The 19439-nt window shown below is 53.1% G+C and overlaps 1 protein-coding gene across 4 annotated transcripts in view; it reads right to left on the minus strand.

The window, feature by feature from the left end:
* WHRN (whirlin) overlaps positions 1-19439 on the minus strand; it is a 52615-nt gene that overhangs the window by 3994 nt on the left and 29182 nt on the right. For 2 of the 4 annotated variants that reach the window (XM_039720336.1, XM_039720333.1), the window contains 7 exons: positions 11757-11959; positions 10405-10441; positions 8734-8967; positions 8012-8218; positions 5883-5915; positions 1418-1489; positions 81-657 (listed from right to left, as the gene is read on the minus strand). In XM_039720336.1, coding sequence (XP_039576270.1) covers positions 81-657; positions 1418-1489; positions 5883-5915; positions 8012-8218; positions 8734-8967; positions 10405-10441; positions 11757-11959 — 1363 coding nt within the window. The remainder of the gene's footprint in view (positions 1-80; positions 658-1417; positions 1490-5882; positions 5916-8011; positions 8219-8733; positions 8968-10404; positions 10442-11756; positions 11960-19439) is intronic. The other 2 variants (XM_039720334.1, XM_039720335.1) reach the window with 2 other exon arrangements.

A 19439-nucleotide genomic window follows, 5' to 3' on the forward strand; every position in this document is an offset into this window, starting at 1 on the left:
CTTGCCGTGTGTATCCTGCCCCGTTTATCTCTCCCACCGCCCCAGGGATGGATTTCCCCAGCTGCTGGGGTGGCACCCACCTCTGGCCTGGGGCAGGGGCCTCACTTCGTTGACGTCGGGCTCGCTGTTGGGCTGGTGCACCTCCACCATGATGAAGTGCTGGTTGGCCGCGGCCTGGGGGCTGCCCTTGTCCGGGGGCGGGGGCGCGGGGTGCGGGGGCGGCGGAGGCGGGGACGGGGCCGGGGGGCTCTGAGGGCCCTCTGGGGACGGCCTGGTGGGGGACTGGACCCTGGGGAAGGGCCCGATGGGGTGCTGGCTGAGCAGGGAGAGCGGGGCCTCGGCGGGCCGGCGGGAGCCGTGCGGGGACGGGGAGATGGTGGCGTAGATGGCGCTGGGGGCCGAATCCTCGGTGGATGTGGAGGCCGTGGAGGCCACGCTGACCGTGTCCTTCTCGGGGGCGTGCCCAGGGGGAGAGGGGTTTCGGGGGGCCACGAAGAAAAGGCCAGACTGGGAGGACTCGGAGGAAGGGCGCTTGGGCTTGTCCTTCCCCGGGAGCCGGGGCTGGGCAGAGGAGGGGTCCAGGGTCTGGGAGGCTGATGGAGGAGGAGGAGGAGGCTTGAAGTTGGGTGGTTCCTCTGGGAAGGAGGAGAGATCATCCTGAAAAGGAAGAACAGTTTGTGGGACACCATGCCCAGGCTGAGAGTCAGGGCATGTTCATCTCCTCACACTGACCACGGCTGAAGGAGCTGGATGTTATAGAAACACCTTCCTGACCTTACAGGGTTACACCAACACCTTCCTGACCTCACAGTGTGACACAAACACCTTCCTGACCTTCTGACAGTTACACAAACACCTTCCTCACCTCATAGTGTTACACAAACACCTTCCTGACCCTCTGACAGTGTGACACAAACACCTTCCTGACCTTCTGACAGTGTGACACAAACACCTTCCTGACCTTCTGACAGTGTTACACAAACACTTTCCTGACCCGCTGACAACGAGAGCACAACTCACAAATGAGCACAGCTGCAGAACAGCTGATGGGCCAAGAAATGCTTATAATACATTGTAATTAAGAAATAGTTGGCTTCTGATTGTGATGGTGCGAATTATAACATCTGTATTGTGTCACCTTTCACATGAGACTGAAAATAGAGTAAAAGCTTTTAAAACACCCCTCAGTTGCCCCATGTCTGGGTCAGAAAAGAGCCTGATCCAACACAGAACAACCCCCCAAGCTTTGCTTTGGTTCCACAAGGCTGCTCCCATCCATTCAGCCAGAATCCTGTCCTGACCCCCCTGAAGAGCTCAGTGACCCCCCTGGGGTGGGTATGGCCCAGCTGCTGCAGCTGGGGCACAACCCAGCACCCCCAGTTTGCCCCCTGCTCCCCCAGCTCCGTGCAGGCCTTACCAGGGACACATCTGGCAGGGTGTTGATGGTGCTCTGGTGGCAGTCCCCAGCTCCCTCCAGCTCTGACGTGTTCTGAGAGGGCACAGAAGGAACAGAGAAGCATGGCACAGCAGCAGGAGCAACCAGCACAGTGCCAGGGGACGGGCAAGGGATGCTCCAAACCCCTCCCCATGCAGGGCCAGCCTTACCCAGGGGTTTTTACCTCCTTGGGGTGCCTTTGTTGGCTCTCCCAAGCTAAGGGATGTGCTCAGAGCGTGCTGTGGACCTGGCATGCTTGGGTTTCCTCCAGGCCCAAATCAGCTGCTCCTGCTGAATTTGGAAGGAGGGAAGGGACCAGCCCTGAGGGCTGCAGGTTTAATACCTGGTTGTTTTTTTTTTCCCCAGAGGAAGGACAATAGAAATTTAAAACTCTCCTTCCCTGCAACCCAGAGCAGTGGGTCTCAGATGCAAAGAGAAGCCGCTGCCACTGCTTTATGAGCCCAAAAACATCACCAGGAAATGCCACACCACAGTTTTGAGGAGATCACGGCTCCAGGAATGCAGAAGGGATTTCCTGTGGGAATCTGTCAGTAGGGATGGCCCAGGGAGAGGCCATGGATGCAGCCAGGCAGAGCAAACCTGGTGACACCAGGGGTGGGGCACAGCAGAGCTGGGGTGCAGCTCTGCCCTGGCAGCTGTGCCCAGCCCCTGCTGAGGGAATCCTCTGCCAGGGGGGACCATCCCCAGCTCCCCTGGTGGCAAACCCAGCCTCAGCCTCCTCTCCCTCAGTGTGTGCTGCTCTGGAGGGGCTGTTGCTGCTCAGGGAGGCTGAGCTCAGCTCCTGTCACGCTGGCCGGGCTGTTTGGATGGGGCAGGGCACAGTTTGTGTTTAAGTGCCTGCTATTTATTGCAGGGTAAACAGCTGATTAGCTGAAACACTGGTGCATCTGCATCTCCCCCAGCTGCTGGAGGCTGCTGCTGTGCCTGGGAGATGTTCGAGTTCCAAAATAGACACGGGAGGCAATTAAGACCATTAGAGGAGCAGCAAAAACATTGCTGTAAAGTGCTTTTATCCCTGTGGCTTCTGAAGGAGCCCTGGGGAATGAGAACACAAAGAAACAGCTTGTTCAGGGAGTGACAGGTAAAGGCCTGGCTTGGGAAACCTTCCTGTGGCACGGCGTGGTTCCATCCTCCATTATTCCAACATACGGGCAGGAGGATTTTAAAAGAGAATCACAGAAGGATTTGGGTTGGAAAGGACCTCAAAGCTCAGCCAGTGCCACCCCTGCCATGGCAGGGACAGCTCCCACTGTCCCAGGCTGCTCCCAGCCCTGTCCAGCCTGGCCTTGGGCACTGCCAGGGATCCAGGGGCAGCCACAGCTGCTCTGGGAATTTGACTGGCAGCAGCCAAACTGTCCCAGCTGTGTCACTGCTAAAATGGGAATAATCTGCCTGAAGGCCCCTAAAACCTGCCAGGGCCATCTCCCCCAGCCCTGTGCCCATCACAGGCCACGTGCCAGCTCTGGCCTCGCAGCAAGGACCAGCCTGTCCTGAGCTGTGGCTCCTCTGCAGAGGCTGGCTGGGCACAGCAGCTGTCCCTGTGCCCCCCAGTGCCACTGCCAGCTCTGTCCCCCCCAGCCAGGGACACTGCTGCTCCTCCTCAGGGCACCTCTGGCTGCAGGAGATTTGCTTTTCCTCACTCCTTCAGGGGGCAAAAGCAATTAAACACTGATTGCTCTGGGCCATAAACCATGATGACTTTCAAGCACATTTGCTTTCAGGAATTGGCTATTTCAAGGCTCTGCCTTCCTGGATTTCCCTTGAAAGACTCACAGAAGCCACTGCCCTGAAAAATGAGTATTGAGAAGGCTGCTCCCTCCTGCTCCTCTACCCCATCTATTTTCCAGTTCCTCATGGGAACTGGGGCCAGGTGAGGCCCTTCCAGCTCCTCCTAGAGCAGCTGGGAAATGTTTGTCCTTCTTGTCCTAAAAAGAGTCCCCAGCAGGAGTGATGGAGCTGCAGAGCATCTCTCAGACAGGCAGACAGTTTTCATTTGCAGATTAAAGGGTGGAGAAACTGCCACTTCCCTGGGGAACACAGCCCAACCTTTAATTAACCTCTCAGCTCCACATCAGCCCCCCAATTTCCAGTTAGTGCTAACGAGAGCTTTGCTGAGCTACTCAGCCTGAGTGCTGCAGGGTGTCAGTTTTGAACAACTGCCCCAACCTGGGGAAAAGCCCAGCTTCCCTCCCCTTCCATCTCCCCCTCTGGAATGCAGCCACAAGGATGGAGGAGCCACAAGCCTCTGCTCCAGATTTTAGGGGCCTAAGCATTCATAATGACCTCCACACAGTGGTTTCACTCTGTCCTTGTCCTCATCCTCTGAGAGGAGCATTCCCAGCATGAGGGGATGCTCCATGTGGGATATGCCAGGGAGCTGGAGCTGGTTCACCTCTGGAACCACCACCTGCCTCCAGCCCTGGGAGGAGAAGGCACCTCTGGCTGCCAGCAGCTTTGCTAGGAGGTGGTGGAGAGGAAAACCAAAACCCCCAGGGATATCAATCCCTTTATCCCAACACTGAGGGTTGGGCAGGAGGTAAGGACAAAGGGAATGCCAGAACAATCAGGGATGCCCAGTGCTCTGGTCAGACACACAGCACCTGATTATTGCAGTCTCCAGCTGATCTCTGCCCTGCAGGACTCATCTGGAAGTCCAGCATTCCCAGGAGGTGCTGGTGACACTCAGACAGTGGCTGGCACCATCAAACAGTGGCACATTGCCAAACATCCTTCAAGCATTCCTTGATGGAATCACTCATCCTGTGGCAGGGCCTGCCCAGCCCCACCCTGCTTGGTTTTGGTGGAAGTTTGTGGCCACAGCTCTCCTCACACAGAGCAGCAGGCACAAGTTCTCCAAGGACTTTTCCTGGGGAAGGCAGTGAGAAGCTCAGAGAAGAAGAGAAAACAATTCTTATCTCTATTCCCTGCGCCTGTTGCTTGGCACATGTGGAATGCGTTATGGAAATTGTTTACCCAAAGTGATTTGTTAGTTGGATTCTGCTGAGGGTTGTTTGGATTCCTTGGCCAGTTGGGTCAAAGCTGTGTCCTGGCTGTCTCAGACACTCACAGGTTTTTCTTTAGTATTTTTTAGTATGGTATCTCTTTAGAATGTAATTTAGTATCGTATTGGTGTAATAGAGTATAGCTTAATAAAGAATAAAGAAGCTTTCAGCCTTCTGAAATCATGGAATCAGAGCACATTATTCCCTACACTGGGGTCACCCTGCAATGACAGAAGTTCACTCACCAAGCCATGGGCCAGGTGGCCTGCTCTGGTGTCACTGAGTTTGGTCACAAAGCCAGACAGATCTGTATCCCACAGTCTGGGTGCCTGGGACAAACTCCCCCTGGGAATGCTGCAGCATCCTCTGCTGGGTAAGAGCCATTCCCACAGGGATGCAGCTCTGGGGTGGGTTCACAGCTGCAGGTCCCACCCTTTGCTCTCTGGGCTGTCCTGACCCTGTGAATTCCTCCCGGGCAGGAGCAAGGAATGATTCCACACCCTGGAGCCTGCAGTTCCCTCAGCCTGCTCCCAGCCAGCGGCTCTGGGGTGACACAGGGGTTCCTGGGGCTCCCCCACAGCCCTGCCCAGCCCCTCCACAGCCTGGGTGAGCATTTCTTACACACAGTCCAAGTGCACTGACCCCTGAACTGCAGCATGGGGCTCTGCATACACCCTAGGCCAGGAGGAAAATTCTCCCCTATCCTAAGGATGTGTGCTGGGATGGGAGCAGCCTGTGAGAGAGCTGGGGCTGCTCAGCCTGGACAAGAGGAGGCTCTGCAGAAACCTTGTTGTGGCATTTCACTGCTTGGAAAGGTCTGTACAAAGGATGGGGACAGATTTTTTAACAGGGCTTGTTGTGATAACACAAAGGGGAATAGTTTTAAACTAAGAGAGGGTCAGTTCAGATCAGATAGAAGGAAGATGTGTTTTAGAACAAGGGTGGGCAGGCCCTGGCACAGGGTGCCCAGAGAAGCTGTGGCTGCCCCTGGATCCCTGGGAACATCCAAGGCCAGCTTGGACAGGGCTCTGAGCACCTTGGTCTAGCTGAAGATGTCCCTGCTCACTGCAGGGCAGTTGAATTAGATGGGCTTAAAGGTCCCTTCCACCCAAACCATTCCATGATTTTCCACTGGTGTTTAGCCAGGTGCCCATGCAGCACAGCAGCAGGCAGGCAGGGAGGGCAGTGTGGGATCTGCCAGGCTCAGCTCTGCTGCTCCCTCCAAAACCCCATCCCTGAGGTGTCTGTGGCACTCGGGTGCTGGGTCTGGCTCAAGCTGAGCCTTGTGTGCACTGCAGCACCGAGGGCTGGGGGAAGGAGCTGCTCTGTGCAGAGGCACGGAGCAGGAGCAGAGCTGGGTGACAGGAGTGGCCATGCAGGAGCAGCCCGTCCCTCCCCTGCCCACCCCCCTGCCCCAGCCCTACCTCCATCAGGTCTATGAGCCACAGGAGCCGCTCCTGGGGTGTGCCAGGGGAGAGCAGAGGGGAACAAGCACAAAAGTGAAAAGGTGCCATCAGGGAGGGTGCAGAACAAAGCAGCGAGCTGAGCAAACCCCGCAGGGCACTGCCCCCGTCCCCAAACCCAGCCCCAGAACCCACCCCCAGCTGCAGCCAGGGAGGGCTGGAGGGAGCCCCTCCTGCCAGGGTGCTGGGGAGGGAACAGCAGCAGGGGCTGAGGGATCAGTTTGGGAGCCCTGCCCACACCTCTCCTGCTATCCAGGCTCCCATCCACCACCAGCTGGTGCTCTCTGCTTGGCAGCTGTTCCAGCAAATGGGCACAACCGTGGCAGTGGCAGCACTCCCATCACCCTGGATGGGATCATCTCCATTCCGTGGAGCAGGGCGTGCTCCCCCACCCCTGGGGACAGGTGCCACATGGCCAGGGAGGCCCTGCAGGGCACAAGGGAACTCTTGAAGGAAGCTCTGCCCACTCCCTTCCCTGTGCCACAGCAGCACCCTGGTGTCCCTCCCCGAGCTCTGGGCTCGTGTGCCAGGTGGGGCTGGGCCCCTGGTCACACACTGGCCCAGGCAGGCATGTTTGGCACGTGTTGTGGAGCACGAGGCACACCTGGAGCACGTGGCACAGCCCCAGGCATGGGCACAGCACGAGAGCAGGGTGTTACACTCAGCACACAATCCTGGCAAACCTGTGCCAGTTCTCAGAAAAATTTTCCCAGCAGCTCCTTGGAGAGCAGAGCAAAACTCACTTTGTTTATGCAGATCCAGAAAGATCTCTCACTGAAACCCTCCTGACCTGAGCAGGTGGCTTTCCTGTGGCCACTTGTGGATTTAACAGGACAAAAGCACAGCTCTGATGCTCTGACACTCTCTGAGGTTTCTCACAGGCAGGCAGAGCCCCAGCAAAGCCCCCTCCCCTTTCCCCCACGGGCTGTGCTGGGTGGACCCTCCCCAGCCCCATCCCACCACCGTGGGCTGCTTTCCTCGCTGAGCACAGAGCCCATTGTTCCTCCTTCTTTCCATGAAGGGTTTAATTTCCAAGGTTACTAATGCATTTGTGATGAAAGGCATTTTATGGCGAGGAAATTAATTTGGGGGCTGTGTGCCTGCACAGTCTGAGGCGATTACAGTAACTTAATTAGACGGTGCGTGCGACAGGGGCCTGGCAGAGACGTGGGAGTGCTGCTGCTGCGTGCTGAGAGTGGGTGGCAATGGCATGCAGCTGCCTGGCCACTGTGGCTCCCACTGGGATGGGGAGCAGGCAGCCAGCATCTTTAGGAGGTGATTTTGGAGCTGGTGAACAGCAGCAGGCATGGCACAGCAGCGGGCAGGGCTGGGATTTCTGTGGGGATGCAGCTCCAGTGGATTCCTGGGAGCAAGGCAGGCTCTGTCCCTCACTGGGATGAAGGTGATGCCTCAGGTTTTAGATTTACTATTTTTCACATTCTGTCCTGCTTTAGTGTGTGGGTCTGAGCTTCACATCAGGGGATGGTGAGCTCTCTGCACAGGGCAGGGAGACAAAACAATTCCTGCTCTAGCTGGGGACCAAGGACAAATGATCCAAATCTCAGGCCCAAGAGCACAAACACCATGGGCTGAAGAGAGAAAAACAAGCAGGATGGGACTGCATGGGCTAAAGCTGGAACTGGACAATGAACTGCAATCTGCACATGGAGCAGAGCTGATCCCAGGGAGAGACCCCGGCAGCGCTCGTGCATTTTGGGACCATTTTGGTTCATCTTGGGTGCAGCCCTGGCTGGGCTCTTGTGCTGCCCAAGGTAGATCCATTGGGGCCTTTTAATAAATCCCTGCTTTATTCTGTAGCTCAGTCCAGTCTCTGTTCTAGGGCAGCCTGCACAAGGCACCAAAGGGACAGGCAGCCCTCAAGCAGGGGACAGCAGCACCCAGCACCTCATGGCATCACCTACAAATCACCCAGAGTGCACAGAAAAACAACAGCTCTGGGAACCCACGGGGGAAGCTGGGCAGGGCTCGCTGTGGGCTGAAATGGCTTTACAGCACTCAGGGAGAGCAGCTGACTGTGGGATTTCCAGGAGGAGCTGCTGAGAGGAAGGGGATTGGCAGGAGGGACGTACCCGGGCCGAGCTGACGGTGGTGGCAGTGAAGTGGCTGCTGGAGGACGAGACGGTGTCGCTGTAGGACATCATGGAGTAGGAGTCGGCGCTGGGCCCCGCGGGCTGCCGGGCCTTCATGGACTCGATCTCCCTCTTCAGCACCAGGTTGTCGAAGCGGTCCAGGTCTTGTGGGGAGATCACCCCCCTCACCTCGGAGAGCAGCGAGAACTGGCCAGGCACACAGAGCCAGAGCCAGGTTGGAGCACAGTCACATTCCTGGGAAGCTGGAGGTCTCCCTCCCACCATGGTCAGCAGTGGCAATGGCAGGTGATGGAGGAGGTTTGGTCCTAAACGTGACCAGAATCTCCTCTGCCACTGAATACCTGCATCCCCCAGAATGGCCCTGGCACAGCGTGCCCAGAGCAGCTGTGGCTGCCCCTGGATCCCTGGCAGTGCCCAAGGCCAGGCTGGACAGGGCTGGGAGCAGCCTGGGACAGTGGGAGGTGTCCCTGCCATGGCTGGAGTGGAACGAGGTGATTTTTAAGGTCCCTTCCAACCCAAACCAGGGTGGAATTCTGTGCTGGTTCCACGATAATGTGTATTTGTCTCCCATACCCTCCCCCTTTCCCTGAGCAGATCACCTTGGCTGCACGGGGCCACACGGTGACAATGTCCACAGCGTGGCAGTGACTCTGCTCATTCCACCAGCCCCAGAAGTGTCCCTGCCCTGGTGAGGGCCTCACCTTGGCGTGTGTGTTGAGCAGCTCGAAGAGGGCCATGACCAGAGCATCCACGGAGATGTTGCCCTCCTTGTACTCGTCCAGGTAGTAGCCCATGGTGGCCCGCTCCTGCTCGTTGAGCAGGTGCCGTGCCTGCTCCTCCAGCATGACCCGGGTCTGGTTCACCATGGTGCTCAGGGTCACCTGCGAGCCGGCCAGCCCCCGGTAGAACACGGGCTGCAGGGCACAGGGGACAGGCTGGGTGGCAGGGGGAAGGAGGGCAGAGCTCTGCTGAGCCAGCTGGGCTGAGCAGGCTGGACCAAGCAGTGCCCCTGCTCTGGGCTCTGCCACCAGCCCTCCTGCCTGGGTGCCAGCACTGCCTGCGGGGAGCTGGGATTCAGGCTGGAAGGGAATGACAGCAGGATACCCCCAGGTACCCCCATCAGCCTTTCAGTGTCACCACTTGTTTGGGTAAGTCCAGAGCCAGGATCAGAGGAGCTGAGCTTTGCTCTCTGCACAGGGACACAAGCCAGGGGATGGCTGGAGCTGAACCAGGGCTGGAGCTCAGGGCAAGGCTCTTCCCCCAGAGGGTGCTGGCACTGCCCAGGCTCCCCAGGGAATGGGCACGGCCCCGAGGCTGCCAGAGCTCCAGGAGCCTTTGGCCAGCGCTGCCAGGGATGCCCAGGGTTGCTGGGGGGTCTGGGCAGGGACAGGGGCTGGGCTGGGTGATCCTGGTGGGTCCCTTCCAGCTCAGGATATTCTGTGGTTCTCTGATTCTCTCAGTTCATGCAGCACCAGCTGAGTTTCCCATCCCTTTTCAGCAAGTGGAGATCCTATCCCCCAGCCAGGCACTGATTTAATCCCAGGCTGTGCTCCTCCCTGGCAGAACTGGGACCACAGGAGACAGGCCAGCTCCCCATCCTGTGGAAAAGGCACATTTGCCCCCACTGCCAGCTTGAAACAGACCCTAGTGAAGAAAGAGCCACTGGCAACCAAAGGAGCCGCAGGGAGAGACAAGCCTGGCTGCAGATTAAAGGCTTTTTCCCTTGGAGAGGGATTTCTGAGGGGAGGTCCTTAGTGTTTCCTCCTAGGCAGAGCTGGCACAGGGATATGGAACCAGACAAGACCCTGACTATCCCAGAGACAGGGAGAGTTGAGGCTGGGGAACATGTTTTGCCAGCAAAGAGTACAAAGCTGTTATCAGTGAGAGCCACCTGTGAAACCTCCCTGCTTAATTTCCATTTAAAAGCAATGTGCTTTGCAAGGAGGTGTGGAGGAGACGCTGGCACAGAGCTGCAGGCACAGCACGGGGCGAGTCCCTGTGCCTGGTGAGCTGGGCAGGGCTGGCTCAGCTCTGCCTCGGGCTGGGACAGACCCCTGCAGCTCCCAGGGCCCACAGACAGCCACCATGAGGCCAGTCATGGTCACCTCTGCAGGGTGCAGGGTCCTCACGGTCCTTGTCCATGGGTGATCATTGCCCCTTGCCCATTAAGAGGGCACCAGATGTGCTTAGAAGTGGCACAGGAGAGGGGACACCACTGTAGAACACAGCTGCCAACACAGCAAGGGGAGGAGAAAGGCCATTAAAATCCCAAACCAGCATCCCTGCTGTAACCAGGAGCATGGGCCCTCCCTCCCACGGAAAATAAACCACAAATGCAGTGATAATTTCACAAGGCATCAGGAATGTCTTACCCTGGCTGCCACGTCCATAGCATGGTCACCCACTGCCCTGCGAGGAGGGAGAAGATCAGTTAGCACTGAGTGCCTGTCACTTGTCACCTGGCACAGCACCTGGCACATTCCCTCCTCTCTGGAGAGCCAAAAGCTTCTGGCAGGGGAGAAGGGAAGGGACTGTGGATGTGACAAGTTTGTCAGAGAGTGAAACAGATAACTTTCCCTGGCATCATTCTGGGAAAAGCTGTGAGAAGCTTGGAGAAAAGAATTAAAACAATTCTTAAGTCTCTGCAGCTGGTGTTTGTGAACATGTGGAACGTGTTCTACGTGATGTTTATGGAAAGATGGTGTTGGTCCTAATTAACCAATTGGGTGACAGGTGTTATTAGAACCAAGCAGGTTCTGGGTGAACCACATTGCTTATAAAAACATCAAGTTTTGTAATAAAGGAGCTTTTATGGCTTCTGAAAATGCATGGAGTTGTGTCACCTTCATTCCCATTCCTGACTCAACGGTGACATTGGACAGCACAACATTGTCCACACCTGCTCACCCTGCAGGCCAGAGATGCTTCCCTGACACAGGAGCCAGACCCCAGAACAGGGAGCTCCACTGACAGGGTAGGGGTCCCCATCCTCCCAGGGGCTCTGAGCTGACTGACCCCCTGAAAAGCCCCTGTCTTAGGTTGGAAATGGGGCTATCTATTCCATCCCCATCTGTCAGAGCTGGGGCAGTTCTCCTCTGTTCATGGGGCAGTTTTTTCTTTCTCTCTCCCACAGCCAATCCTCCCTCCAGCAGATCTCTGCTGTCCATGGCCACTGAGTGTCCCTGCAGGGCTGATCAAATTCCAGCATCCCATGGGGAGATGCTCCGCCCAGGGCAGGAGCCAAGCATTCCTACCTGGATCCAATCTGAGCCTGGAACAGCACAGCAGCCTCTGCCCACTGCATTCCCAGAGGAGCAGCTTTCTCCTGCCCTGCATTCCCAGAGGGAGAGCAGGCCCATCTCCAGCAGCCCTGGAGCTGCAGAGGAAAACTGCAGCCTTGTGCAGGATCCCTGCTCCAGCAGAAGCACAGCTGGCACTGCAGGAGGGCTGAGCCCCCATGGGATGGGGCTGTGCCACCACCCTGACACACAGGGGGTCAGGGCATGTCCTGACTCTGCCAGTAGTGTTTTGTTATTGTTTGTGCTATTACATTTGTATTTTTTAGTTTTCCTAGTAAAGAACTGTTACTCCTATTCCCATATCTTTGCTGAGAGCCCCTTAATTTCCAAATGATAACAATTCAGAGGGAGGGGGTTTGCATTTTCCATTTCAGGGGAAGCTCCTGCTCTCCCTAGCAGACACCAGCACAGCCCCAGGCCCGTACCCCGCTGAGCTGAGCAGGGTCTCCCCGAGCTGGGAGCTGCTGATCCAGCGGGTCTCGTCCACGGTGGTGCGGGCGTGGGGCAGGCGCCCGATGTCCTTCACCGTCATCATCAGGTGACGCGAGGACTTGAGCAGCTTCACGGCCTCGTCGTGGGGGATGCTCAGGAAGCTCCGGCCGTTCACCTCCAGGATCTGGTCTCCCACCTGTGGAATGAGGCTGGACTGAGCCTGGCATGTCCTTGGAGCTCTCCTGTTGGGATTCACACTTTCCTGTCCCAGCAGGGAGGTGCTGCCCAGTCTAAGCCAGCTCCAGACTGGGATGCAGCAGCTGGAGGGACCAGGGGCAAGGCTGCTGGATGGAGATCATCCCTTGAGCTGGCAACTAGCAAGGCTGGAGGGGCCTGCTCAGGATCCCAGCTCAGACTGCTCTGCCCAGTCTCCTCCACCAACTCCCAAGAGCATCCAGGCTTCCAGCCCAGTCCCTGCTGCTGCTCTGGGAGGCCAGGGACCATCTGTGGAGGCCCCAGCCCTCAGATCTCTGCAAGCAGCAGGGAGGGTCTCACCACAGCCTCCAGCACCCTGCAAACTGCAGCATCTGGGACAGCTGCATTCCATCTCTCCTCTCCCATTTCCTCCCCTAAGAGATTTCATTCTCTGGGCAAGGCCTTTGCTGGAACCAGGTGTTACTGTCATATTTTCTGTAAAATTTTTTGTGCTAGGATTTCTCTCCTGGGAAGCTGAGAAGCCTCAGAGAAAAAAAAAAAAAAACCAACCCAAAAAACCACAATATTATTATATTATTTCATTTGCTTCTCCTGTGTTTTGCTGCTTTAGAATGTAATAAGTGATTGTTTCATTGGTTTCATGTGACTTGTTTTTACTTATTAGCCAATCACAGCCAAGCGGTGTAGAGGCTCTGGAAAGAGTCACATGTTTTTCTTTAGTATCTTTCAGCCTTCTGTCTGTATACTTTCTGTATTCTTTAGTTTAGTTTTAGTACAGCATAATGAATATAATATAATATAATATAATATAATATAATATAATATAATATAATATAATATAATATAATATAATATAATATAATATAATATAATATAATATAATATAATATAATATAATATAATATAATATAATATAATATAATATAATATAATATAATATAATATAATATAATATAATATAATATAATATAATATAATATAATATAATATAATATAATATAATATAATATAATATAATATAATATAATATAATATAATATAATATAATATAATATAATATAATATAATATAATATAATATAATATAATATAATATAATATAATATAATATAATATAATATAATATAAATCCTTCTAAAAACATAGAGTCAAATTCATAATTTCCTTTCCTTCCGTCTAGGAACCCCACAAATGCAAGAACCAGGAGCTTCCCTGACAGCCTGGCCTTGTTTGAGACACAGCACCCATCTGGTGTTTCACCCTTCATCCCAGGTCCTCTTCCTCTGTGCACCCAGGGCATCCAGGGCTGCTCCTCCTCATTCCCATATCACAATTCACCCTGTTCCTGATAAACCACATTTTTGAAACTGCCCTTTCCCATATTTGCTTAACCACAGGCCTCAGCTCAGCTCTACCAAAACACAGCATGGATTTTCTTCTCTGCCTGGCCAGCAAGGAGACACAGGGAGAGAAAAGTTCCAGAGAAGTGAAACAAATTATCAGATGAAGGTGCCTGTGAAAGGACAGATGGAAGAGATTAGGTCAGTTAAATTTAGAGAGGAGATCATGTGGGGGGCTGGATGGAGCTATACAAAATAAGGTTGGCAATAATGAGAAGCCAGAGAAGGGCTCCTGCTTGTCCTTCCCTCTGCTCAAAGGACAGAGGAGGCTCAGGGAGGCTGGGAGGATGCTGGGAGTGAGGCTGAGGGGAAAAAGGACCTGCAGCAAGAGCATCATGGGGTCATTTGGGTTGGAAAAGGCCTTTAGGATCATTGAGTCCAGAAGCAGCAGAGCTCAGCCCCATGTTGAGTTCCATCCAGGGACCCTGAGTGGATTTGCCTCATTCTTCACCATAAAGTTCAGTGGTTTGTGTTGGAAGTGACCTAAAACATCCCAGAAGTGGGAAGGGAGGGATCCCAGGGGAAGGCAAGTGACACAAATGACCCCAACCATGGGGCTCCCCAAATATCTGAGGTTCCCTTTGAGCTCTGTCAGCTTTAAATCCACTGTCAGAAAATTGCTGGCTACCTGTGGATTCTTTGCTTCTTTGCTGCCAGGGTCAGGATTAAATCACAAGATGATATTTCTTGTTCAGACTCAGATGTTTATTAGCTCTTATCTATGTCACAGTCTCACAAACCCTGAGTTCTACAGCACTTCACGCTAACAGACTAAAAATGGAGCCCCATCTCTCTCTCTACAAGGCCTTTTAAGGATAAACTGTCCAATTAACAAATGACACCTAAATTGTTTTTACTTTTAGCCCAATAACCAACCACCCATGCCCACAATGTGGACTTTTTTATCCAATTACACAAAACCACCCAAACCCATGGAGAAGAAGGGGAACAAGGATCAGCCTCCACCCTAAAACCTCCATCTTGCTTTATCTATATCACTACATTCTAAACCCTTAAACTCTAAGTTTTCCACCCTGTGATATTAGACACTTCTATTCAATCTTCACACCCACAATCCCAGTTCTGTCATTCCATTCTGGAAGCTTCCCCACAGCCTCAGGTCACTGCAGTGTTCTCCTGGGGGTCAGTGCCTGCCAGCACAGAAGCTCTGAAATTCTCAGCAGCCAGGGCTCCAACAGCTACCAATGGAACAGGGGAGGGGAATTATGCCAGGGCCTGAAGTGCCAAGAGAAATACCCACTCAGGTGCACAAATATCATCTCCCAGGCCTTTCTGATCCATCAGGAGTCCCCTGGAGTGCATTTTGCTGCACAAACAAGGAGCACCAAGTTCACTGCAGCACCAAAACAATAAAAATCCAAATTTGATTAGGCAGTTTTATTGCAATTATGAATCTTTAATGGTTTTCCATAGCAGGGATGAAATTTTCATGATTTTTTTTTTTGGTTCAGGACAGTTACACAGGTTTAATAATCTTTAATTTCTCCCTTTAAGAGTGAACCAAGAGGAGCCATGCTCTTGTAACATCAGGGAGACCAGAGGGGCCCTGGATTTTTTGCTAATTAACATAGATAATAATTATATTTTCCCCCCAGTGTCAAGGACAAGTGGAAAAGTAACAAAAAATCTGCAGTGATGCAAAAGAACCATTGACTAAAACAAAAGCTGACCCTGAGAAACGATTTGCTGTATTCACAGCTCCAAACTGGCACAGAATAAAAGAAGCAATAATAAGACACAAACACACAAGAGAAAAAGTTATAATAAAACACCGGAAAATGATTGCCCTGGATATTTCAGGAACTACTTTTCAGTTGTGCTCAGCTAATGGTGGGTGGATACCCAGGATGTGCTGAATGCTTGAACACCTCTGAAAATGTGGATTACTCTCATTTCCTAGGGAAAATTGTAGCCTGAAATGCAGGGGCTGAACACAACATGCAAAAAGTGACAGACCATGAGAAAAAGAGAGTTTGGAAATTACACCTCGATGACAGCCCTGGCTCCTTCGCCTTCTGGAGACAGTGGGGAAGGGGAGGTGCAGTCAAGAGAAACGTAATGGGCTTCATACAAGGGTTCTGAGCAGCAGAAATAATCAAAATCTGCTCTGAAAATTTATCTTAAAAGTAATCAGAATTTGCTCTGAAAAATTATCTTAAAAATAATCAGAATTTGCTCTTGGAGAAACCCAATCACACAGACAGAAAAACGGGTAAGTGATTTTAAATGTGAGTTAAGGTTAAAAGACACCAAAACTGAGCTGGGAATAACAGGGCCAAGGGGTTGATGCCAAATGTGTTGGCACTGGCACCAGTCCTGTTTAATGCCACTAAAGTGCCAGCAGAGAGGCTAAATGACACTGGCGATTGCACTAAAGTAAAAGGAACCTCTCTCCAGCACAAATAATTACCAAATGCCCTTAAGAAATTAAAGATACGGGCAGGAAATGCATGGATCAATTTGGAATTGACCAAATGAACGCTTGCAGTAAATAAGGAAGTGCTCAGCTTCTCCAGGAGAGAAATGGGGCAGGGCAGGTGATCCAGATGATCCTTGTGGGAAGGGTCCAGGACAGACCTGGGAGCAGGACTGTGGCATTCCCACTCTCTGGAAAAATCCCTTCACCCAGGGTTTTTCTCTTGAGACCAGTACAGGACAGGGAATGAGGGGGCCATGGCTGTCTGAAAACGGCTCCTTTCCCCAAACACTGCAGCCCAAAGAGGGGAGATGCAAGCCCAGGGAGGGAAGGGGCTCCCTGGGGGTGGCAGTGGTTGTGGCACTCATGGGGGGAGGTTTTTGGTGACTTCCCAGGAGAGGAGATTTCTGTCCCTGTCAAGGTGACACCACTGGAAGGACCAGGAGAAACGTCACATCTTGGGTACCAAAACCACAACCTCCCGAGTGACTTTGTCACTTTGCAGCTCATTCCCACACTCCGAGGGAGCTCCAAAGTTTTTACTTCATCTTCTCTTTTTCCAGGATATTTATCTGTGTCCAGACCTCAAAGCTCACTGCAGCTTCCAAGGGGTGGCTTTGGGATGAGGGGCTCGAGGGAGTTTGCAGATGACACCAAATGTGTCCAGGGCAGGGAACAGAGCTGGGAAGGGGCTGGAGCCCCAGGAGAGGCAGAGGGAGCTGGGAAGGGGCTCAGCCTGGAGAAAAGGAGGCTCAGGGGGGACCTTGTGGCTCTGCACAGCTCCTGCCAGGAGGGGACAGCCGGGGGGTCGGGCTGTGCTCCATGGAACAGGGACAGGAGGAGAGGGAACGGCTCAGGCTGGGCCAGGGAGAATCAGGGTGGATGTTTAAGAAAAAAATCTTCACCAAAAGGGCTGAAGGGACTCCAAAGTCCCCATCCCTTGAAGGATTTAAAAGCCATGTGGATGTGGCACTTGGGGACATGGGGCAGTGGTGGCCTTGCAGTGCTGGAGGAATGGTTGGACACAATCATCTTGGAGATCTTCTTCAGCCTAAATTACTATTTGTTCTATGACAGCCAGTGCTGAGGTAAAATCATTCAGCTCTTCCTATTTACAGTCTCCCTTTCCCTCTCCTCTCATATCTGGATAAATATGGATGGTGATTTTCACCCCAGCTCTCGTTCTGGGAACTCAATATTGAGTTGTTTGCTCAGAGCCAGCTCCCTGGAATCTGCTATTTCTGATTTAAAGGTCAAGGAGAGCAAACAAAAATGGCTTAAGGAGGAAAAAGAACCCAAATCTTGACAAAACACAGCACCAGGAAAAATGAGCAAGGAAGAAATGAGGGCCAGCAGAGCCAGGAACAGCATCAGGAGCTCAGCTCGTGCCAGGCACCACTGGGACAGCAGGAAGGAGGCGGGAAGGACAGGAGCTGAAAGCAAACGAGGCTGACTCACCTCCCTCCTCTGCTAACCTCCACTTTTTCACTCTCAGAACTTCCTCAGAGGCAGCAGATTTTCAAGCATGCCCGAAGAACACATTGTCAGAAGTTTCATGAATGAATAAACATCAGGCAGGCCAAGGCCAAGCCTATGAATATTGAGTTATTGACTGAGTGCAGAGCTCCAGCCTGGTTTTGGCTGCAATTCTGCCTGCAGGACAGCAGCACCTGAACCAGCACCAGCAGAGCTGCAGCTCCTCTGGGATCCTCATCTCAGGACCTTGGTCCTTGTTTCTGGAGCTGGCAAAAGTTTCTGGGCCTCAGAGAATTTTCCTTGGTTTTGCCTGGCTTTTGATAGTTTTTGTTTGTCCTTCCATCAACATTTACGAGAAGTGTAAAACATTAATTATTTATTTTAGTTATTATTTAAAGAGTCAAAAATTCGGATTTGGTGCCATAGATACAAGGAGGTAAAAATGAAATGTCTGACAAAATTACAGATAGGTTTGGGCTGAAAGGAACCTTAAATCTCATCCAGTGCCACCCCTGCCATGGCAGGGACACCTCCCACTGTCCCAGGCTGCTCCCAGCCCTGTCCAGCCTGGCCTTGGGCACTGCCAGGGATCCAGGGGCAGCCACAGCTGCTCTGGGCACCCTGTGCCAGGGCCTGCCCACCCTCCCAGGGAAGGATTTCTGCCTCATCTCTCATCTAAACATCACATCAGAATCAGCTCAATTCTGGTAACAGCCTCAGTGAAAGCAGCAAAGCCCACAGAAGGATCCACTCCTGGGAAGCCAACAGGAACCCTCCCATCAACCCAGGCTGTGTTGAGCCCACATTGAGAAATCCCACAATATTTCCATTTTAGGGAGCAACAAACTACCTGGAAATCACATTTATCTGTGAATACCACATTTATCCACCAGTTCTTGCTTCCTTGTGGCATCACATCCCTTCCACCACCCCCTGGAGCTGCAATCTACACCCGACCATGTCTAACAGCAGGACATAAAAGGCCTTTTTTACCTCCAAACCTCCAGGCAGCACTGGATTTACAGCCTGTAGCACACACAAATCAGGGGGGGAAGCAGCTGTGAGCACCTGAAATCACAGCAAGCCTGACATCCAGCACAGCATGAGCCTGCTGGACACACAAATCACTGCCTGGAGAGCAGAGCAGGAGGGGGAGATCTCCAGAATCAACAAGCAGAGGCTCAGGTGAGCAAACAACAGTGGCAGGACCTGGGGGCACAGGGCAGGGAGCTGGCACTGCTCTGGGTGCTGAGTGTGGTTATTTCCTGGCATTCCAAGCAGGCATGAAGGGATACAAGCAGGAGTTCTGCCTTTGGGACTGTCCCTGTGACACCTCCTCTGCTGAGCTCACTGCCAGGGGGATGCAGAAGAAAGAAAAGCAGAGATTTTCCCTGTGCAGCAAACCCAGGGAACAGAAAAAAACACCAAGGAAAACAATGCAGCTTCTTCTTTCTCATCCTGTATTTAGACTTTCAGGCTTCTGGGGTTTAGGGGATGGATCCTGATCCTGGCACAGGGGACAAACGTGCTGGTGTCACCTATGGCAGGCAGTCCCTCCCCTTCCACCTCTACAAACAAATTGTCCTGTGCCTCTTCTTGTGCCTGTCTCAAAATCCTGTGCCCCAGAGCACTGCCCCTCTTGCTGATGAAGCCACCAACACCCCTGGGGCACAGGTGGGACCAGCCAGGGGTGTGGGCAGAGGTGCCAGCCTGCACTCTGGGGCTCTGCAGGGAGCTGGCAGCAGCATTTCTGCAGCCTGGGCTGCACTCTGCCATCTCCAGGGTGCCCCTACAGCTCCCTGTGCCATCCCCAGTGATCCCCTCAGGGCCCATTTCCCTGCTGGGCACTTGAGAGAGATTCATTAAACTGATCCAAACCTCCGAGTGCAGCATTTTGATTCTGTGACACAGGGAAACAGGAGCTCAGCAGTGGCTCCATGACCCCTAAAATCTCCTTGGCTCAAAGGGAACTCTGGTGGCCTCAGAGCCACAACAATTCGAGGGACAGGATCGTGTCTGTCCCAGCCCTCCCCACCACGCTGTCCCCAGCCTTGACAGACTGAAGTGACCTCATGGGGCTCTGAGCAAAGCTGAGGCTTAGCCCTGAACAGCCAAGGACTGAGCAATGGGGAAATCACAGACTCACAG

Source organism: Passer montanus, unplaced genomic scaffold (genome assembly GCF_014805655.1).
Source record: "Passer montanus isolate IOZ18808 unplaced genomic scaffold, ASM1480565v1 scaffold43, whole genome shotgun sequence".
Taxonomy (NCBI): Eukaryota; Metazoa; Chordata; class Aves; order Passeriformes; family Passeridae; genus Passer; species Passer montanus.